The 22,616-nt window shown below is 31.4% G+C and overlaps 1 protein-coding gene across 1 annotated transcript; it reads left to right on the forward strand.

Annotated features, from left to right (window-relative positions):
* The first annotated feature begins 13,141 nt into the window (after nucleotides 1-13,141).
* On the forward strand, nucleotides 13,142-16,999 carry LOC145630305 (KIN14B-interacting protein At4g14310-like). Its single transcript, XM_081682556.1, has 3 exons — nucleotides 13,142-14,894; nucleotides 15,291-15,904; nucleotides 16,293-16,999. Exons 1-3 carry the CDS (start codon nucleotides 13,236-13,238, stop codon nucleotides 16,822-16,824), a joined length of 2,805 nt encoding a protein of 934 aa, XP_081538682.1. The 5' UTR covers nucleotides 13,142-13,235; the 3' UTR covers nucleotides 16,825-16,999.
* The last annotated feature ends 5,617 nt before the right edge of the window (nucleotides 17,000-22,616 follow it).

Genomic DNA, 22,616 nt, shown 5'->3' on the forward strand with positions numbered 1-22,616 from the left:
GACATAGACCTATGTAGAGGTTCAAGAGAACCAAACCTTTCCACCATTGACGATGAAAATATTCTTACATAAAATCTCCTATTCCCACCATAATATACAATAACAATTTCACCTTCACAAATATGATTATCATTGACAAACCCTTCCCAACCAAAGTCTAATAGCATAAATTGCCTACTACCCTCTGTCACTTTCAGCAACTGAACTATCCATACACGACTATTGCTGCCACGAATGACTTCCACTGGACTGGATACACCAGTTAACATAGATGTCCAACTCTCCGGTAACTCCTACAAAATAAATTAAAAATTGTATTGAAATCTAATTCCAAAAAATAAAAACACCAGCGAAAAACAAAATTATAATAGATAAACATCCAAGAACAGGAAACAAAAAAAAATTAAACAAATCGTTTTTTTCATACCAACTCTTTACGATATTCATCTTTAAAAAACAGCAAATGAGAAGGTAAATTTGTGTATAGACTCATAATTCCTGTAATCAAAAGAATTTATTCAAAATTAGAATGCAAGCATATATATCAAATAGAATAAAGATGTTATTAAACATTTACAGAAACAAAATGTAAGAAATTTCAACAAATTTCAATCTCAGTAAATTACTTTGTAAAAATATACATAAAAAAACATACTAAAATACAAAAAATATAAAATAATCAAGCCTTTCATACACCTTATCACGATCTTTCTTTCAATTACTTGCACATTACAATGGAAACTGCATATATAGTAAACTGTGTATGAAAAACATCTCATTGACAGTAATTCCAATTAAAGATAATATTGATAAATATTGACCACATTTATAACGGCTTATTAACTATATATTAAACACATGTATAACTTTATCAAGAATAAGGCCTTCACATTGACTATAAATTGAATGCATTGAAAATAGATAATAGAAAACTTGACTATTCATCTAATATATATGAAAATTGGTCAGTGAATTTCAAACTTACATACCTATTAATCAAATCACAAATACAATAACTCCTTTGGAATTTATCAAAGTGCAGCCTGATAAATAAATACAAGATAAATACTCAAATTAAAATATTAATGTTACTGCTCTATATAAAGCCAAGTAATAAAATTCAGCCACTACAAAACAAAAGCAGCATCATCAGCAATATTTAAAACGTTCTAGCATATGAATAAAGCAAACAAATTCAGCAGTAAATGTATATAAACTCAACAGTTATTAGTATTCAATAGCTATAAACTAAGCTTAAATCCTCATAAAATAATAAAAGACATTATCAAATAACAGATAATGCATCACATAGTAATTACAATTACTAAAAGATAAAGAGTACATTGTACATTATATGAGTACAATAGATAAAAACTGTAGCCATGTGAATCAAAATATGAGAAGGCACTCTTCATGGACTGCAAATACTTCAGCTTTGCAGTATGAAATCAAATCACTGTACAAAAGCTTATAAGAGATGTACACAATCTAAAATCAATCCACACACATGTATATTCTCAAATAAGTCATACAATAATAAACCATCTAGCATTGCTGTTATATTTGACAATTGTTTAGAAGTTCATTCAGATGATCACCCAACTAAGGATTAAAAACACAGCCTTCAATCCTATCCAGGGTAGTTGCTTAGATGAGTCTCAGTCATAATATGACATAGCATGAACATTAGTGTAGCTAACCATGTATGGTAGTAGCACCATTCCTTCAAGAATTTGATGGATGCTCTTTAAATTAGTACAGTACAGACCTTAATAAAGCTTTAGAGTCGCAATATGAAATGTTAAAGTTTAAAGCAGCAACTTGGACTATCAAAATGGCATCAGTTAGATTTAAAGTTGGAAAAAATCTTTGAAATATTATACAAGACAAAGGAATTATAACACTTTAACCAAAATTGGGATAAATATATAAAAACTCAGAACAGAGGCTAAACCCCTGATTTTAGCAATGTAGCATTGTAGTTTGTAATACATAGTAATTAAATAAACCCAGTAAGGAATTGTCAGAATAAACTAATGAAAAAAAATCCCAAAAAAGCTTGAAGTTTGCAAACTGGATGAGATCTTGGTGAGCAATATGGACAACAAAAAGTAGGCTGCACCTTTGGGTGCTAAAACTTCCGATGGTATGATAACGTCAAATTCTCCTTTGCCACAGCATATTTAAGGCCGTCAGTTGCAATGTAAATCAATCACTTTTGCTCACTTAATTGTCTTATGAGATCGGGACTAAGTGACCTAAATACCAAGTAGCTGAGATTGAGGCATCCCTTTACCATCAAGAAGTCCTCCAAACGAATTTATGCTCGATAAGCAGAAATCAATGGCTTCCATACTCAGATTAAATCCAATTCTGCCAAGTTCCTGTAAGAACTATTCAGTAATCAACATTTAAGAAGCTCATACCTTAATTTTATAAAATCCCAAATATATCTATGATCGTAACATTTATGAATTAAATCATCATCAAGTTGGAAAAATAAGCAAAATTTTAGCAAGGCAGTATAAAAATACTGAAATGTTACACTACATGATAGTTAATTCAATACCCATATAATTGACCAATTTTTTTTCCTAAGAGCCAAAAAATAATGGACACAGGTACACTACAAAGGACACATCATTAAAGTAAAAATCCCACTCAAACTACCCAGTTAATAGCATGTATTATCAATACAAACAACCAAAATCACTTAATTGAAGTTCATACTTAAATATCAAAAGTCTAGCTCAATTAGCTCATATGATCCCATAATCAGAATTGAGCTATAAACATTAAATTACTACAGTATCACTCCTCAAAAACACTGATTAATCTTGATATCAGATCTTGATAGGTAATAGTGATTATATGATTTCTGATATAATCATCCTATCCTTGTTATTATCTCTCCTTATACCAACCACACTAATATATTAAACCACAAGTAAACTGAAACATGAATAAAGTATAGACGGAGTCCATTTCATGCGTAATAGATATAACCTATGGCTGTATGTCAATTTCGCTGAACATTCTTTAGAAATCAAAACTTAATTTGAAATGTAATGTCTTAATTGTTGTTTTCTTATTTCTCAATTATCCTTTGAAGTCTTATCTTACACCCAATTTAAATGAACCTTTAAAACCCTCAGTATAGTTAACTCTTAAAAACAATTCACAACATTTGAACATCCCACCAAAATATACAACATAGCTAACTGCAATGGCAATATAATTTGTTCAAGATAAGACTCAACATTGCAGAATCTTGACAACAAAGCTGCATCATTAATTCCAAATTGTGAAGAAGCATGCATGTTCATACTGCAGCAAAATAAACAAGCATGCATGACACTTATTCAGAGATGACAGCAATTGCAATTTATCATGCACCATTCATTTACAGCTGTAGCCATGTGATGCTTAAAGTGAATGCATTGTAAAATATCTCTATGAAGCAGAAGCACTATGTAAGGTATTATCAAAATAAAGGTGATGCTTAAAGCTACAATTTTTCAAAGAGAATAGCCGTAGTACTTTTAAGCCATTGAACTTTTAAACTTGCTCAATTTAATTTGAACAAATTATCAATTCATTTGCTTGTTAAAGTAAAGCTAAATTACTTATGCTAAACAAGAGTATACTTTTGGTAATGCTGATAAAGTAATCGTATCAATCGTTCTTTATGTTGAACTTTATATGGTTACTACAAGTTACATGATCTCGGAAGGAGATAATCTAAACAAGGTATTCCCGGAATTTTCAGTTGGAGTATTTGGAATCCCAATCGAAGGCAAATCATGCTTCATAGTAATCATTGCTCTAATTCTTCTCCCAACTGTTTTGTTGGATAGTCTAAGCATTTTGGCTTACATTTCTGCGGTTTATAATTAAAAATCTATTTAAAGTGATATAATTAACAGACCAATCACATAGATTATAACTGTCAAACAAACTTCGTATCATGGTGGTTCTCCAAATGCTTAAGATTCTCAATGTAACTTGTAAGTATGTAATTTCTTTAGTAATTGTTACATTATTGTATTAAGATGATGTTCTTTTACAAGAATATCATGCTGCTTAGCAATTTGATATTGGTGGGCCGTTCATACATGCATGCAATCAAATAAAAAGAAATAATGAAAGCACTACAAAATAAAGTGCTCACCTAAAAAAAAAATTTACCTGTAAAAAAAAATAATAAAAAGGAGCATTTTCTTACTATAAATAGGACTTAACATGAATATGAGCAAACACAAAATACTTCATTCCAACACATTGCAAACCAAATAGAAACCAAAAATTCTCTACAAAAAGAAAAACACAAATTCCTTATCATCCTAACTTAAAAAATGCCTCAAACAATAACTACCAAAATATATCGACTTCCCCTTCCTATTATAAACCAAAAAACAATTTCAGCTTACATAAAAATACCGTTACATCTACACATAAAAACACAATCAGCAACAAAGTTCGTGGTAAAACAGGGAATCAGCACCAAAGTTGGTGGTAACGTATTCCCTTAAAATGCACTTTAATATAATTATGTTGCTGGTGGTTAAATTCACTGCAGAAGTAACATATTAATATTAAAGTGTATAAATAAATCCCAAGTTATGTTAAAGCAAATGGAGTGGGTGTTTATGTCAAAGAAATGGAATTAATTTCCATCAGATGAATCCAACTCCAACAAATAAACTTGGGAGAAGTGTGCGAATATGAGAAAATCTATAATTTTAGATATTTTTCATATTACGTACACGTATATATATCTGTTTAGGTGAGTTGTCACTAAATAAAATCACTAAAAAATGGACAACTAAACACCTAAACAGAATCCAAATTGGCCGGTAAAGCCAATGGTGTTGGTGTTTACATGAAAGAGATGGAAGAAAACTCCATAATAGAAGATCAACACCAACCGACCAACTTCATTTTGGAGGATTTTACACGTTAGATGGCTAATAGCGAAAAAAGTTTTACATATCATTAGAAAAAAATTGTATCTTAAAGTATGTAATCCCCCGTATTTTTAAATATTTTATAAATGAAAATTTATTTTATTTATAATATTTATTTGTTATTTTTCATAATTTAATTTCAAAAGTTTCAAATTATTAATGTGGGTCGAAATTTATTAGAACAAATTATTTTATCCACCTTTATTCTACAATTTATGTCCAATCACACAAGCCTAACCCATTTGTAATCGACCCATTAATTTTATGAGGCCCAATCTTCTTATTTACCCTACAATTCTCTCCTATAAATACCCCATGAATCCCCAAAAAAATTCCCACACAAAAAGGTTAGTCTTATTTTCTTTCTCCTTAGTTTTATTAATTTGTGTAATTATAATTATTGATTTATGGGTTTTGATTTTATTGTTTGAAATTAATTTAATTAGTATCAAATTGTATTTTGATGATTAAACTTTATAATTTCAGATTTTATAAGTGTCATAATTTTCAGATTTTGTAAATTTTATAACCTAGGGTTTTTAATTATTGAAAATCATGATTTTAGGGTTTTTATGAACAATTGATTTAGGGTTTTTATAGTTTTGATGTTTTGAAATTTTGGTGATTATAAGTACTAATTAGTTTAACTTAATTCCAGATTGTTTTGAACACTTAAATTCGTGTTTTAATTTTAAGATTTTCGTTCATTAATATTAATCCCGTTTTAATCCCGATTAGGTTCTGAACTCATCCGATTTTGACAAAAAAGTAGTGTTTTCCATGTGGAAACAACGTTTTAATAAAGACTCACGACCCTATCGTGGCCAAATTCAGCCTCTAGATATGATTTTCGGGCAGTTTTTGATTTTAACGAAGTTTTTTTATACTTAAAATATTATCCTTGAGTTTGATTAATAAAATTAATTATGTTTAAAGTTAATTAAGCATAAATATATGTTTTTATTGAATTTTTAAGTGTTGGAAATAGTTTCTAAGTACTACTTTTGATGTTTTATAAAGAGGGTTTAATCACCCATTAAAAAGGGAGATTATTAGGGGTTTTTAAATAATTTTCAGATTTTTATTAGACTTTTAACTTGCTGTAATTTCATGTATAAGAGTGTATTTTAAGGTTTTTATGAAGAAAATTTAAAGAACTATATATAAGCCTTTAATTTTAACTAAAGGGAGGGTTTTAAAGTGTTGTTTGATTTGGATTTTGAAGGTTTTATAGTAAGTTAGTGTTGCTGTAAATTTGATTGATTGGGTATTGATTGAGATGTTATTGTTTGGTTTAGGAGAGGAGTTTATTGAAGGTGATTTCTAGTTTTTAAGTGGCCAACCGAATTGTTTATACGAGGTACGTACATGTCTACTTCGTTGTAAGTAGTATCATGTTTAGGTACCAAAGAAAAGAACTTAGTTTTATGATTAGAGAACACTTGGATGAAAATTGCTTGGTTATATATTCAATTAATTCATGTGCTTATGTTTATGAGACATGTTTTGGTGAATTGATTATGTTTGTATGGGATTATGGATGCAAACATGTTGAATTATATTGGATTAATTGTTTGCATGGAATGTTGACACAAGCATAATTTTATTGGATTGGTTTGTTAACCACATTTGGATTATTAAAGGATTGGAATTGAATGGTTTAAGTGGAATGAATTTATTAATTATTCCACAAGGTTGTTATATATTTTATTTATTACTCAATCATGACTTGTTAGTATGTTGAGTAAAGGTGGATTAAGCCGAAATGGCTAGGTGGGTTGACTATGTTCAACAATTTTGAATAATTTCGAAGTTTAATGGAATTAAAGGTCAATTTGGGATGTGATCACCATTGTCCTAAATAAGATTAAAAATAAATTGATGTATGATTTTTATGTATGGTCTATTTGATTGAGTCGGCTATTAAATTAAAATTGTAATCACGTAAAGTGAAACATGGATGTGCAATAAAACTCTAGAAAGCGTGCACTTCTAGAGTATTGACAATTATGGGTTGGGGTACACGGTGGTAGCCCGTGGCTTTTCGAGGCTTGTTTGATCAACATGTCCTCTTCTCTTTTGGTATTTACATTTTATTTTATAATGAAAGTTAGATGGGATCCTAGACTAACTTTGTGAGAATGGAGTCGCGCCCATTCTTGCATCGCGCTAAACTTTTATTTTAAATGGTCATTTGGGACCAAAATGATTTGGTGGATTGGACAACCTCGTCTATTGCTTACTCCAAACTAAATTAATTAAATTAAGTATAAAGAGTCAAGTGTTTGGAATTTATTAGCAAGTATGTTGAGTCGTTTGAATTGTTTAAGTGTAGAGTCTTGATTAATGAATTCGAGTTGTATATTTATTTACTTTAACTAGTTGATCATGCTAGATTTTGTGCGTTGTAGCTTGTATGTACTCAGCTTTGCTGATTGCGTGCTTTTGTGTGTTTTCTTTTGGTCATGGCCTTCGCCTTTCAATGACCCTGTGATGATCCAATTATTACACTTGTATTATTGGGGAGCAGTATTGCACAGGTTAGCTTGATGATGTGAAGTTCGAGGATTTGACATACGCATTGTCAAGGGATTGGTGTGATTGAGAGTATTCGTTCTTTGTGTTAAACTTATTTATGTTTTACTATTCTAATTATGTTTTGGGATTTTGATTATTGGTTTTTAAATAAGGGTCTTTATGGTTCCAATTTGTAAGCTTTGACTTATTGGTTTTCTAAATTATATTATTTTAAGATTTAAGTTAGATTTCCGCTGCAATACTTTGATAAAGCCTTAACGTTTTAACACGTGGCGGTAACATGCCAATGGTTCTCCTCTATTTTTATTTAAAGTAAGTGGTTTAAAAAGGGAGAATTATTGGGGTGTTACAAAGTATATAGTGTAAAGTCACGATATTACCATGTAATATAATTACTATTACTTAATAAATGTAATTTAATATACTTTTAAATTATTTTTTAATATTGTTGAAAATCATAATAAATATGAAGCTATTTTTATGGATCATTCCACCAATAAACGAAATATTTGAAGCAATTACTCACTAGAAAAATTAAAAAGGATCTACTATTACAAAAAATGACCAAGGTAGATACATACAAAAGGTTTATAAAAATTCCACTACAACACTATACTACTGGTACAGAAAATTATTTGTCTATATATAAATTGTAAATTAGTAGCTAACTATATATAAAAGAACTAATCGCGTGAATTAAGAAGTGAACAGCTAAAACTGTCCTTTATTCTAACAATATAGACAAACTTATAGTTACAATGTATTAGTAGCAAAGTGTATTAATTAATCAATATTTAAAAAATTAAACTGTCCTTTATTCTAACTATTAGTAGCAAAGTGTATTAATTAATTAACTAATTAATTAATTAATTAATTGTAATAAAGTTAAAGTAATGCTTTGCATACGTCAGTAGGTATGTATTTGTTTAAGTTTGATTTCCTTTTTAATTATTCCTTAAAGCATGAGCAAGTGACCATTATTATTAATGTATTATTTATGATATTGTAACTATTAGTTGGTGAGTTCCTAAATTTAGAAATATTATTAGTTTGAAAGTTACAGATCCAGTAATCAGGACCACTTCACCAACTCGTACTTCACATATATTTTTGTCATAATTTCTCATCTTCAAGCTAATAGGGAACATTTATATATAATGTTCAACATTTTTTTTTAAAACTTAAATGCAATCATTAGTAAAAATCTATGTGAGGTGAATGGACTATAGAGAAACACAGGTTTAAATGATGATTCTCTATTTTTTAACAAATATAACAAACGAAACTCTAATACAATATTAGCAAAATGATGATTCTGCTCCATCTATACGATGATAATCTGAGTTAAATAGTCTAAGAAAACAACACCCACCAACAATCAAATTACGGCGAATTACATTAAAGGATAAACAGCGGCTAATTAGACACTAATCACCAAAGCAAAATCACCGTTGGGGGACCGCGCGCGTTGCGCGCGGGCCAACAACTAGTCTTATTTAAAGACAAGGAGAAGTTGCCTCTCAAAGTCTTTACAAACAAAAAAAAAAAAAAAAAAAAAAACCATATCCAAGGGGTAAAGAGTCCAACCAACCGATTGATACTACAGTATAGTAATGTAATGATTCGAATAAAGGAATGGATTACTACTCTGGAGAGTTTTCTTCTTCTTACATCATTAAATTGGTGGAATCGGAGGATGATATAAGGGTCTGTTCTCATTGACTGAACTCAGCTGAACTGAACTGAGTTGAACTGAACTAAACTGAACTGAATATTTTATAAGAGAAGGAAATTAGGAGCTGAAGTGAATTGAACCGAGTTGAACTAAACTAAACTGAATTTCAACGTACAAGAATAGGCCCTAATTTTCATTTTTCTATACGTATCTCGATTCATCTTAATGGTTGTACGAGTATGGTATTTAGAGGCTATTTAGTTGAATTATTTGGAATGGGTTGAAATGGAATTGAAATCCATTCCATTTAGTTTTTTTTTTTTTGTTTTTTTTTTTTATTTTTCAGTTGGGCTTTATAAGCAAGCTAAGGAACCTTATACCTAAAAGATTTTAACTCCATCCTAAGCTCTTATAGCCTCTTACCTACCTTTCTCCCTGAGATTCACAGTCCATTCTATTATTAATGTATACAGTTCATTAGGCTAGTATAGGTTTAAGAATCTATAACTCTATCTAATACTGTATGAGATTCCATATCAATCCATTTTTATTTAATGAACCAAACACCTCATAAGTAGTGATTACATAATAAAGATGGTCGGCGGACATAGAGCTAGATCGCCGGCAAGAGGGTGTTGAGACATTAATTGTGGCTAGACGTCATATTTTAATTTGGCACAATGGGCCGTTTAACGCGTAAGCGTGTTGACCCTTTAAATTTGATCTTGACATGATGCGACATCTAGACTGTGCCGTACATGGGCTCAATCTATGAGTTTCGCAAGATTAAAACTCAGAGGAGGTGTTCGAAGTCATTACTGTAAAGGCTGACACAACACGATTATTTGACTCATTTCAAGCATGACACACTTGAGCACAAAACACGTTGTAACACGACATTGTTCACGAGCTGCCTTTAAGGGGTGATGGTGACATACTAACATGTAATGTTAACATAATTGTGTTGGTATAATACAAAAATTCTTAATTGTCTAACATTCATATCTTATTATTTTTTTAAAATTAACCTAACTTATATCGGGCTACATGCTACACTTGATCTAGCTTATAAGTAGCTAAACAAAGCAATTAATATCATAATTCATTAGCAAAAACAATTCACAAATTGCGTTTATAAATAGTCAATTGTGATTAATGGAGGAATATATAAATTTTTTTTTTTAAAAAAAATCTAATAAAAGTTCATTATTTGTATATTTTTTAACAATTATTTGAGCTAAAACCTCATCTTTTGTCTAGTTTTAATAACAACTAGATGTAAGCCCGTGCGATGCACGGTTTTTAAATATTTCAATTTGTATATTTTTTTTGGTAATTTCTTAATATTTTTTTGTTTTTATTTTCTATTCTATTATTTTAACATTTAATTTAAGGTAAAATATTTTGTTAAGTTTTAAATTATTCTTACTCAAATTTAACGTATATAGAACTTGAATTTATAAATTGAAATAAATATTATCTCATTCATCGGATAGTTAGATAAAATAATCAAAATATATTTTTTTAATTTCTAATTATTTGTTATGGAAATATAAATCCTAATGTAAAAGATAATATAAAAGATAATTTTTGTTTTTTTTTCATAATTTAAATCTTAAATTACTATTTTTTTTTTTTGTTTTCAATTCTCAAATTTCATTTGTTAATTTTTTTAAATGGAAATTGAAAATTAAAATTCTAAATTAATATATAAATATAATTTTTCATTGGTCGAAATATTACTTTTGCTTATGTGGCGTGCGATGCACGAATTTTTATATACATTTTGTATATAAATATTTTTTGGTGATCTCTTAATTTTTTCTTGCATTATAATTTATAAGTTTTAAATTTTGTATGAAAGTATCATATTATTAGATATCTACATAAAACCATTAACATCAAATGATAATTTATATTTTTTAAATATCAAAATATAATTTTTAGTTTTTTAAATAATATAAATCCTAATATCTAAAGATAATTTTTAGTTTTGTAACAAATAAAAATGATAAAATTTAGTGTTCTTAAATAATTAAAATCCTAATAAATTACTATTCGTTGTTTTAACCTAGGCAAAAATTTAAAATTTCATTCGTCGCTTTTGTTTAGGTGGCGAGTGATTTTTTTAATTCTAAAATAAAATAGAAATCTAATTTTTAATTGGTCGAAAATATACCTTTTCTTATGTGACTCTCTCAATGCTCTCCAAAAATGCCTACTTTATTTATATATATATTAGATTTAATTTAATTTTTAAATTAGGATAAATATTATACTTTCATATACTATTTTTTTAAAAAAATACTTCCATATTCCAATGACCATTTAATTATTAATTGCTTATTACCCCTACCTTAATTCTCAATACACCTTATCCAAATACAATGAATTGAATTTATGAACAAATGGTTAATTTCAGGGGTTTTATCCCTTTAGCATGACACGTGTATATATATTATTTTTGAATCATTGAAAATGTTTGTGACATCTTCCCTAACTTTTTTGAAAAACTTTAAAAACCATTTACAACGATTTTGGATCATGATTTTATGTTGTAATGATATGTTCACCATGATCTTTCCTCGTTCAACTTTCAAATTTGTTTACAATTTCTAAATAATCTAAACAACAAATTATTTCATTAGCGAAATTTACAATTTAAAACAATTTTTAGCGATTGATAAATTTCTCTTTTAAAAATAAGAGTTTTATAATGAATTATGATCAAACTATAGATCAAATTAAATATAATTGAAGTTTAGTTTGGGTGATTAATTATGAATGTTGTTGAAATTTTCAACCACTCTCACCATAACCATCCTATTACTTTGATGGGTGTTTTATGCGTTCTAAATCGCTTTATATAACCTTTTTTTTTTTTTTTTACAAACTTTACCTAACCAAATTTAATGATTTAAGGTTTTTTTTAAAAACAAAACTTTAGCCAAATTCCTACGACTATTGTGATGCTTATAAATGAATGAGTTGCTTACATTTACCCGATTTGGTGGTAACTATATGTTTCTTCCAATTATAATACTCAAAGAGTGTACTTATTAGAGTTTCCTCTTGTCTGTGATGAGAACCCAAAAATGATTTAAGATTTTAGTCATGAATTTATGATACTGGACTTATATTTATTTGCATCTATCCAGATAAATGCTTTGATGTTAGGCTTATTAAATAGCCATATGTTATAATCTTGTTTATATTTCTGGTTGAGATGTTATACAGAGTATTAGTTATATGGATCATAACCTTATCATTTCTTTGTATATGACTTATGGTCTGTTCTGATTTACTGAATTGAACTGAGATGAGCCAAGCTGAAGTGAACTAAACTGAATTGAGTTGAACTGCGCTTAATTGAAAATTAGGAACTGAACTGAACTGAAATTAATCTGAAAAGAACAAACCCTTAATCTGTAATTGATTAATGTTCTAGGGATAATTCTAAGATTTTGGATCAAATCCTTTTAATGTCATATACGAAGTATTTGAATTGAGCAAATCATTTTTTTTTTCTTCCATTTTTCACACAACAATCCAAATCATGAAAAAGCTCGTGGGACTTTGAAGATGAAATTGATTCTCTGATTAATGTTCTAGGGATAATGCTAAGATTTCGGATCAAATCCTTTTTATATCATATACAAAGTATTTGAATTGAACTAATAAAATTTTTTCCCCTTTTTCACACAACAATCCCAAATCATAAATAAAGCTCGTGGGCCCTTAAAGACGAAATTGGTTCCCCCATCAAACACAAGTTACACAACCATATATGAAACCATAAAAAAAATCAAAAACCCAAACCACAAAAAAAAAAAAAAAAAAAAAAAAACCGCAACACATTTTTCAACAAAATTCAAACTCAAAAACATAAAAAATTAAAAACACTCTCTTTCCCGCTCACCTCTCAAATTTTACCTTTTTTTTTCGTCATCTCTTTCTCTCTCCTCTTATTTTCCGCCTTCTTCAAAAATCAAAACTTCCCCCAAAAAAAACAAAATTCAAAAACCCTAAAATTCAAAATCAATTAAATCTAATCAATGTCGTCATCATCAACTCGGCGGATCAAAGAAAGGGGAGGATCTGTCGGAAAGATTGCATCTTCAATACCCAATAAAACCCTAACCCCAATTTCTGAAAAACCCTCTTTAGCTACTAGTGGAAGGAAATCAATCGGCAAGGAAAACCCTAACCCTAGATCGGTTTCTAGGGTTTCCGGCGGAGCTCAGAAGCCTGTGATTCGGTCAATGCCAAGAGTTTCTGATGTCGAAACACGGTCTCGATCTCGAGGTAGGAGGAGTCCTAGCCCTAACCCTAACCCTAACCCTAATTCTAATCCCTCTGATTTTACTCGAGTTTTGTCTGATATGCGAAAAACTAGGGTTGCTAGTGGGAGTGATTCTGCTAGAAGGGGTGAGATTTCTGGGTTGAAGGGGGTTAGTGGGTTTAAAGTTTTGGATAAAAAGGGGTTTAGGGATTTGAATCAGAAAATTAGTGGAAGTAGGGTTTCTATTGATGGAAAAGAAGTTGCAAATGTTGGGAAAATTAGTGGTAGAAAAGATGATAATTTATCTTCTGTTCATTCTGTAAAGGTAAATGTTAATAATTTAAGTGATGGGTGTGTTAATGAGACTAATAAAGTTCAAGGATTTGATCCCTGTGAATTGAAAAATGTGAATCAAATTGTCGATTTGAAGGCTAATGTTGGTTGTTCTAATATGGAGAAGAGTGTGAGAGTCTCGAGTGCTTCAAAGGGCGTGGATGGTGGTAAAGAAAAGGGTGTGATCGAGGAGGGAACGAGTGGGCGTGTTGGGAACAAGCACGCTAGTAAGTTGCACGAGAAGCTTGCGTATTTGGAAGGGAAGGTGAAGAGAATTGCTACCGATATAAAGAAGACGAAGGAGATGCTTGATATGAACAATACCGATGCGTCTAAGGTTATACTTTCGGATATTCAGGAGAAGATTTCGGGAATTGAGAAAGCCATGGGCAATGTGATGAGTGAATCTAAATCACATGGAACTGCTGATAGTTCTAGTAATTCGGATAATTTAAAGAACACTGAAATTGATAGCTTACACGGAATAAAAGAGGATAATCGAAATGTGCAAGGTGATTCCTCAAAAGTATCAGTGAAAAGCTTGAGTTGTGAAGAGCTAGAAGCTAGGCTTTTCCCTCATCACAAATTGTTGCGAAATTGGACTACAATGAAAGTGGCAGATTATGGCTCTCAAAGTGATGGAACCCATGTGTTAGAAACCAATAACGAATCTAATTCCAAAGATGACGCAGAGTGTCCTATGGATGAGGATCCAATAGCAATGGAGTTCCTGGCTTCTTTAACTAAGACACAGTCTAAGGTTGATATGAAAGATGTAGAAGCTATTTTGGATGCTAATAAAGTTCATGAAGCAGATGATGCTGAAACTTCAACAACACGGCGGAGCTCAGGTGTATTGGGTGGAAAAAGTACTGCGGAAGTAGATTTGGAAGCTGACGAGACACTTGATGAATTTGATGATCAAGAGAATAAGCAAAAAATGATAGTTGATGAAGAGATGGATGACAATTCCATTACTCAGCTGATAGAAATTGGGCGCAAGACTTCTACTGGAGGATGGTTTGTATCGGAAGGAGAATCAGTTCTTCTAGCTCATGATGATGGTTCATGTTCTTTCTATGATATTGCGAACCACGAGGTATGTTCTTTATTACAAATTCTGAATTCTGTTAGCATTTCAATTTGAAATTTGCCAGTTACATACTTACATACTACATAAGAGTCTTTGGGAGATGCAAATTACTTTTGATAACATACTGTATCAGTGCAGCATATAGTCAAAGTGCATTCACTTCTTGTTGAAATGTTGAGTCTTTATGGCTTTCGGTAATTTTTATTCCTATATACTGTTGTCAATTGAAAATTGTCATGTTTGATGGAAATTTTATGGAGTACTATCTACCATTGTTTACCTTCTTTCTGCAATTCAACATTAAGCAAGACCCTTAACTCAAGAATTGCTCAAGTATTCCTTATTTGGGCCTTATTAGGATTGGACAATATATGAGATGTTAATTTATCATCAATTTCCCAGGAGAAAGCTGAATACAGGCCACCGGCAGGAATTTCAGAAAACATATGGAGGGACTGCTGGATAATTCGCGCCCCTAGTGCTGATGGTTGCTCTGGAAAGTATGTGGTGGCTGCTTCTGCAGGAAATACTATGGACTCAGGGTTCTGTTCATGGGACTTTTATACCAAAGATGTGCGAGCTTTTCACATTGAGGATAATACAACCAGCCCAAGAGTAGCTCTTGGTCGGTTACGTGATAACATTATGTACAGAAGGAATGCTCCATCTAATATCATGTCCTCTGAAAACCTCCAATGGTGGTATAGACCCTGTGGACCTTTAATTATCTCCACTGCTAGTTGCCAGAAAGCTGTTAAAGTATTTGACATCCGTGATGGCGAGCAAATTATGAGGTGGGATGTTCAAAAGCCTGTGCTACCAATGGATTATTCTAGTCCATTGCAGTGGAGAAACAGAGGAAAAGCTGTTATAGCAGAAGCAGATGCTATATCTCTGTGGGATGTCAACTCATTAAATCCCCGAGCATTGTTATCTGTTTCTACCTCAGGTCGCAGGATATCAGCTCTTCATGTGAATAATACTGATGCTGAATTGGGTGGAGGAGTCCGACAAAGGTTAGTTTCTCTCTTGCTATGTGCACATTTCCTGCTCCATACACATACGTCTATAATGTCATCTCGTGTTTGGTAATGCTGGTGGTTTATACATTACTGATTTGGTGCCATGAAAGATGAATAACTACGAAATATGCCTTACTGTATCAGTGGATTTATGGAATTAATCATTTTTAACAGCAATAAACTCATCCTCGCAATGCAATGATTTAAAATTTGCGAAAATTAATGAGTATCTTCTATGTTTCTGCTGGTGTGTGTGTTTGGTGGGGGAAAGGGGTGTATTGCTGAAAGTATAGTGGGATAAGAAAAATTATACAAACCTATTGATCAGATAAGAGCATGTGATAGTTTTCTTTGTTTAAATTGGTTGCTGTTTGATGTACAGAGCAAGTTCATCAGACGCAGAAGGAAATGATGGTGTCTTCTGCACTGCTGATTCCATTAACGTCCTTGACTTCCGTCAGCCATCTGGTATCGGACTTAAGATACCTAGGATTGGTGTAACTGTTCAATCTGTCTCTTCTCGAGGAGATTCCGTGTTTCTTGGCTGCAGTAGTGTTGTCTCAGCTGTAAAGAAGCAGGTGAATTCACAGGTGCAACAATTCTCTTTACGTAAGCAGAAGATAGTGAACACCTATACCTTACCTGAATCCAACGCTCATTCGCATCACAAAGCGCTGACCCAAGTTTGGGGGAACGGAAACATGGTTATGGCCGTTTGTGGACTTGGGTTGTTTGTTTTTGATGCTTTAAAAGATGATGGTTTGCCTTCATTTGCTAGCGACTATACTAGTCCACAGAGTGCCAAGGAAATTATTGGCCCGGACGACTTGTATTCTCCTTCATTTGATTGCCTATCTTCCCAGGTTCTGCTGATCTCAAGAGACCGTCCAGCAATGTGGAGGCATTTGTCGTAGATACGATGCTCATTATAAGCTAAGGAGCACCTCGCTCTTTCATGTAAAATAAGTAAAGTGTATTTTTGTTAATTATTGTGTGTTATAACTTATCAGTTTTTGAGTGTTTTTTAATCAGCTGAACTGCTTGATATGGATAAATGAGATGCCGACCGTGATTTCTTGCGAGTTTCTACATGGGCAAGTCTCTTGCTTTAGGCTATATTCTACTCCCTCCGACCCTTAATGTTTGCCATGTACCTCATTTTTTTCTATTTTATGTTAACAATGTTTTTTCTTTTGTTCAAAATACGTAATTCAATAGTATGAAGTTTTAACTATTAAGCAGCGAATAGAACTGAGTACCTGGCTGTGCTAATACACGCACCTTGTATCTTCGGATTTGTAAGTAGTTGTATGTGTAAGAGTTCCAAGGTGTGGCTGCCACCATCTTTGGGTATGGTTAAAGTGAATTGCAAAGATTCCTTGCGCGAGGATGGATGGGTGGGAGTCGGAGCTGTGGCGAAGAATGGAAATGGAAATGTATCGTTTGGTGCTACCAGGAAGATGCGGTGCTTGATATTGCTCAAGGTGAGGCTGTCTTGAGCTCTTGCTAACGGTTCGGTTATGATATTGTTGATATTCTATTGTTTTGTATTGCTTCGGTTTGATTGTGATGAGAATGTTGTGCTCGTGTTTTGTCCTCAAATTAAATAAATTAATAATGCAAGTACTGATCTTTTGCTTCCTAAAAAAAAAAAAATAATAATAAAAAAATAAAAATAAAATAAAAAACTCTTGTGAAAGTTTGACTCTTGACTCATGAGTTGAATCTTAGGTTAGTCATTCCCTAAGGCCCTAATACCCTCACCAACGACACCAAGCACCAACCGATCATTCCGTACGGATATTCACACGTTACATATTTGATCTGATTTGAATTTTCTCATCTCATCTTGTTACCTCCGTTACAGTTTATGTGCAACAATTAAATATTTCCTCTCTGTTTTATGTCAAATCGTTATACATAACCTGTAATGGAGGTAGTATTAATTTATTTGATCAGATTTCTGAGTTTTATCTAAAGTGTACAATAATTTGTAAAATGAAATATTATTAAATAAAATATCAAAAAATTTGTATAATTGTATTAATGTGCACTAAATGATAAAACGTTTATAAGATGAAAATGATACTCCCTCTGTTTTTTTTTTTTAATGCATCACTTTGATTTTTGCACTATTCACATGACTTAATTTTTTCACTTTTATAAAATAAATAATTGTTATTATATAAAATATCATTAGATTTGTCATAATGTCTAGTTTCATATTATAATTTTGTTATAATTTAATAATTAACATGTAAAGATATTAATGTTCAAAGTTGCGTCTCGGCAAATGTGCCGGTCAAACTGATGCAAATAAAGGAAAACAGAAGCAGTAAAATGTACTCCCTTCGTTTTTAAATACTTACTCCATTTCTCCATGCGCAAAAGTAGTGGAAGAATAGGAGGAGAGAGAGTATTATATTGGGTCCACTAAGTGTGAGAAATGAATTAAATATTATAAAAGCTTTCTAAAATAAAAAATGGAACAAATATTTAAAAACGATCGAAAAAGAAAAGTAGAACAAATATTAAAAAATAGAGGGAGTATAGTAACGAGAAAGAAATAAAATAAAATGAAAAAACAATAAAAAAAACTTTGTGCTACGTGTATTTTTCGACCGTCCAAAAGAAGCCTTGAACCCAAGGAAACCAGAGACTAGAGATAAACCTTAAAAAGAATCCTTGGGAGTTGGGCACGGGGATTCAGTGACGCAAAAGCTCCGAATTGGTTGTTTAACAACGAACAAAATAAATCTTGGGCATGTATATATGTGGTACAAGCGAGTCTTGGAAATTTGACATTGATACACTATTCGCCTGTTCCACCTCATTTTATGATCCGCTCATATTCTATTTTTTGAATTCTTATCTACATTTTGTAGGTATTTAAGGTCTGTTCACTTCATCTTATTCTTAGTCCAGCTCCAATAAATTCAGTTCAATTCAATTTAGTTCTTAATTTCCTTCTCCCATAAAATATTCAATTAAGCTCGAATAAGTTCAGTCCAGTAAATTAGAACAGATTCTTAATATATAATATTGCAACAACTGGATTTTTACACATCACACTTGTCTGATCACATATTAAGATTTAATCGTAAAGTAAAATATAGTCACATGTGGTCTTGTTAGATTCCTTTCGTAAAATACTTTCACAATATCTACTTTTTATAATTTTTACTCTTGTATAAAATATGTTTTGTAAATGCGTAATTTCATCATTATTGCAATACTTGTGAAACAAATAAAGTATATCACTACATAAACGGGGAAATAATACATAGGTTCATTTCTTATTACTTAATTTAGTTAGTGATAAGCATGCAAGGTAAGCACATGGCTCCATAGTTAAACTTGTTAAATCCTGACCCGACTCGATGCTAAACCCGTTTTACTGAGAGAGAACCCAAATCCAACCCGATCCTACCCATATGACTGAAATAGCCTAATTGATCAATTTATCATAATTTGTAATGATCCTATCAATCCAAACCACTCGATCCAAACAACCCAAACAATCCAAAATTTGACCCGAATCCGACCCGTTGATCTGAACTGACAAGTCTATCCATAATACATAACGAGATAGATGTTTGTGCTAACTTTTTCCAAATATCAGAATTATGATTTTAGATTGAGATTTAATACAAACTATTGGGTCAGTCAAGACTGACCAAATAGTTCGTGTGGCGAAGGAGATGACGATGACGACAACAATGGTGAATCTCCTTATCTCTTTGTAGGCGACGATGACGACGACGACATTAATGGCGAAGAAGAGAAGCGAGGTCATTCATGGCGAAATAGAGAGAATGTTTGATTCTCGGATTTTTCGAAAAATGCCTAAAAAATCGAATTGACCTTTATTATGTGATGTATAATTGTTGAAGTTGTTTGTCTCATATGATTGTATATTGAATTGTGAGCATTTTGATGACAAATGCATGTATTTTGGTTGAGAAATGAGCTCTTCAATAGAGGTTCTGCCATTACTATACATATCATCAAACAAATTATATATATATCCTCAAACAAATTATATATATCCTCAAACAAGTTATTCATATCCTCCAAATAATTTATATCCTCCAATCATTTATACATATCATCTGGATGATATCCTCTATTAGCTATATGATATTATGGTTGGATGATATCCTCTATTGGCTATATGATATCATTTATGATTGTGTATATGCTATTCTTTATTGTCTAGATGATATTCTCTATTAGTTGGATGATACCCTTTATTGGCTATATGATATTATTTATGATTGTGTCTATGATATTCTTTATTGCCTGAATGATATCCTCTATTAGCTATATGATATCATGACTGAATGATATCCTCTACTGGTTATATGATATTATCCAGCCATGATATCATATAGCCAATAGAGGATATCATCCATTCAATAGAGGATATCATCTATCCAATATAAGATATTAAAAATCCGTTGGATTAACCAAACATGTTGTCAGTTCGGAATGACGCAATACCTTCTCGAGATTTAAATCAATGTTATACTTAATACGTGTCTCACCTATAACTATTGCACTAATTTATCTATATCTATACTGTTTAAGTTGTTTGAAAATCTTTATTTAGCTACATACTTTCGACATACTTATAATAATATTAACAATTGTTGGACTTAAAATAATTGCTTGTATAACATATTTGATGTTTGTTTTGTTTTGGTCACATTATTTATTTGTTAGATTGTGACTCGAAATCTAGTAGAGCAAACTTTCAATGCAGATTTCTCTCAAACTACAAGTAATTTTGAGATGATTAAAGTTGGAGGTGATAGTTTGGTTCATGAGCTTCCAACAATAAGTCATATGCCCAATTTCGATAAGCAATGAGAAAGTTATGGCCGTTTTACGAAAACCTGACAAAGTTAGAAAATTGCGACAAGCGGGCGAGCTATAGCTCTATGCGAGTGAGCTATAGCTCGACCCTATGAGGACTTGCGGAACAAGTTAAGGTTTTTGTTAGGGTTTCCTTGTGTTATAAAAGGACCCTTTAGCTGATCAATTAGATCATACCTTTTGCGCAATTAGATTTAGGACTCCTTGTATCATCCTCTCATTCTTTCTCTATTATAGTGAAAAAGCTCTCGTATCCCCCACCCGTAGATTTAGTCTAATTTGACCAAACCACGCAAATCCTTGTGTCATTTGTTTATCTTTTTTATTGTTTTTTTCGTTCTTATTTTCATTGACTTGTTCTGCAGTAAGGACCTGTTCTCTTATGTTGAAATTTAGTTCAGTTCAGCTCAGTTCATTTCAATTTAGCTCCTAATTTCCTTCTCTTATAAAATATTCATTTCAGTTCAGTTCACTTCAACTCAGTTCAGTTCAGCTCAGTTCAGTTCAGTTCAGCTGAGTTCAGTCAATGAGAACAGACCCTAATTAAACACAATTACACCTTTATTTCCTAACATTTTTATATGGAGTATTTTGCTTCAATTTCCAAGTTTTATTTCAAAGTGACGTTCTCTGTTACCTTTGTTAATGCCAAATTAATTCATGCATTTTATTTAATATATGGCTGAAAAAAAAAGGTTACAGATTTTCAGAAGGTATCCTCCAAGATGCATGGGGTTTGGACTTATTATGCAGTTGTGCTTGTGCACCAACCTAAATAATAACTTCATGTATATCATCATCACATTCGTTGCCTCGTTGGTATCTAGACCATTTAAATTTAAATTCCATTTTTCTCTGACAAAATTCCATTTAATTTAATTTTAAGTAGTTGTTTGTTTGTACATAAAGCTCACGCATTGGCTCACGTACGATATGTTGTTGTTTTAGTTACTTGAATAAGTTATGTTATAAATTTATAATAGAGATTTGTTAATAAAAGAGATATGTCAAGTATTGATTTTTTTTGGTAAATGTTTAATCTATCACGGATCGGATAGCTCAGGTGGCCTGGTTAAACCTTCCCTTTTGATTTTAGAGAATTCTGCGTATGTGTTTGCTTACTAGAAGTGATATACAAAGAGTAAGAACAAAATTTGGTCTTTATTTAAGAGATTTAATGTCGAAAATGATATGAATCTTTGTGCATAACATTTTTTTTAGCTTTAATCATGCAAGTTTATGTTTTATTCCGCAGTTTTAAAAACGGCTTTTTGAGTTTTAAAAACTGAAATGAAAACGAAAATGTAGACCCCTAAATGAAGAATTCGTGTATCATAAGGCCCATTGAAAATTCTCATGGTTTTATATATAAAGCTATATATCTCAATCTATTATTTGTCTTAGCTAACATGTACAAATGTAAGAAAAGGTAGGCTCGCTCATATAGTCATATGAAAGAAAGAGGGTGTTAATATAAATCTAATCAAAGTTTTGAGTTTTTTTTCGACTGGATTTCTTTACTCTATCAAATTTTCCATTAGTAAATATTATACCCCTAATATTAGGGTTTGTTCACATTTATTGAATTGAGATGAACTGAACTGATTGGAGCTAAACTGAACTGATTGGAGATAAACTGAACTGATTAAAGCTGAACTGAAATAAACTGAACTGAACTTAATAGAGTTGAAATGAATTTATGAGAGAATGAAATTAGGAGCTGAAGTGAATTGAATTGAACTGATTGGAGTTGAATTAAAGCGAAATGAACTGAAATTAAGCTGAAGTGAACAGACCCTTAAGATTAATAGGCTGAATCTTAACCAGA

This window comes from Chenopodium album, chromosome 5 (genome assembly GCF_948465745.1).
Source record: "Chenopodium album chromosome 5, dcCheAlbu1.1, whole genome shotgun sequence".
In the NCBI taxonomy this organism is placed as follows: Eukaryota; Viridiplantae; Streptophyta; class Magnoliopsida; order Caryophyllales; family Amaranthaceae; genus Chenopodium; species Chenopodium album.

Coding starts and splice junctions, on each gene's coding strand:
- LOC145630305 (XM_081682556.1), top strand. CDS start 13,236: ATGTCGTCATCATCAACTCGGCGGATCAAAGAAAGGGGAGGATCTGTC. Junction 14,895..15,290: donor ATGATATTGCGAACCACGAG/GTATGTTCTTTA, acceptor TCAATTTCCCAG/GAGAAAGCTGAATACAGGCC. Junction 15,905..16,292: donor GGTGGAGGAGTCCGACAAAG/GTTAGTTTCTCT, acceptor TTTGATGTACAG/AGCAAGTTCATCAGACGCAG.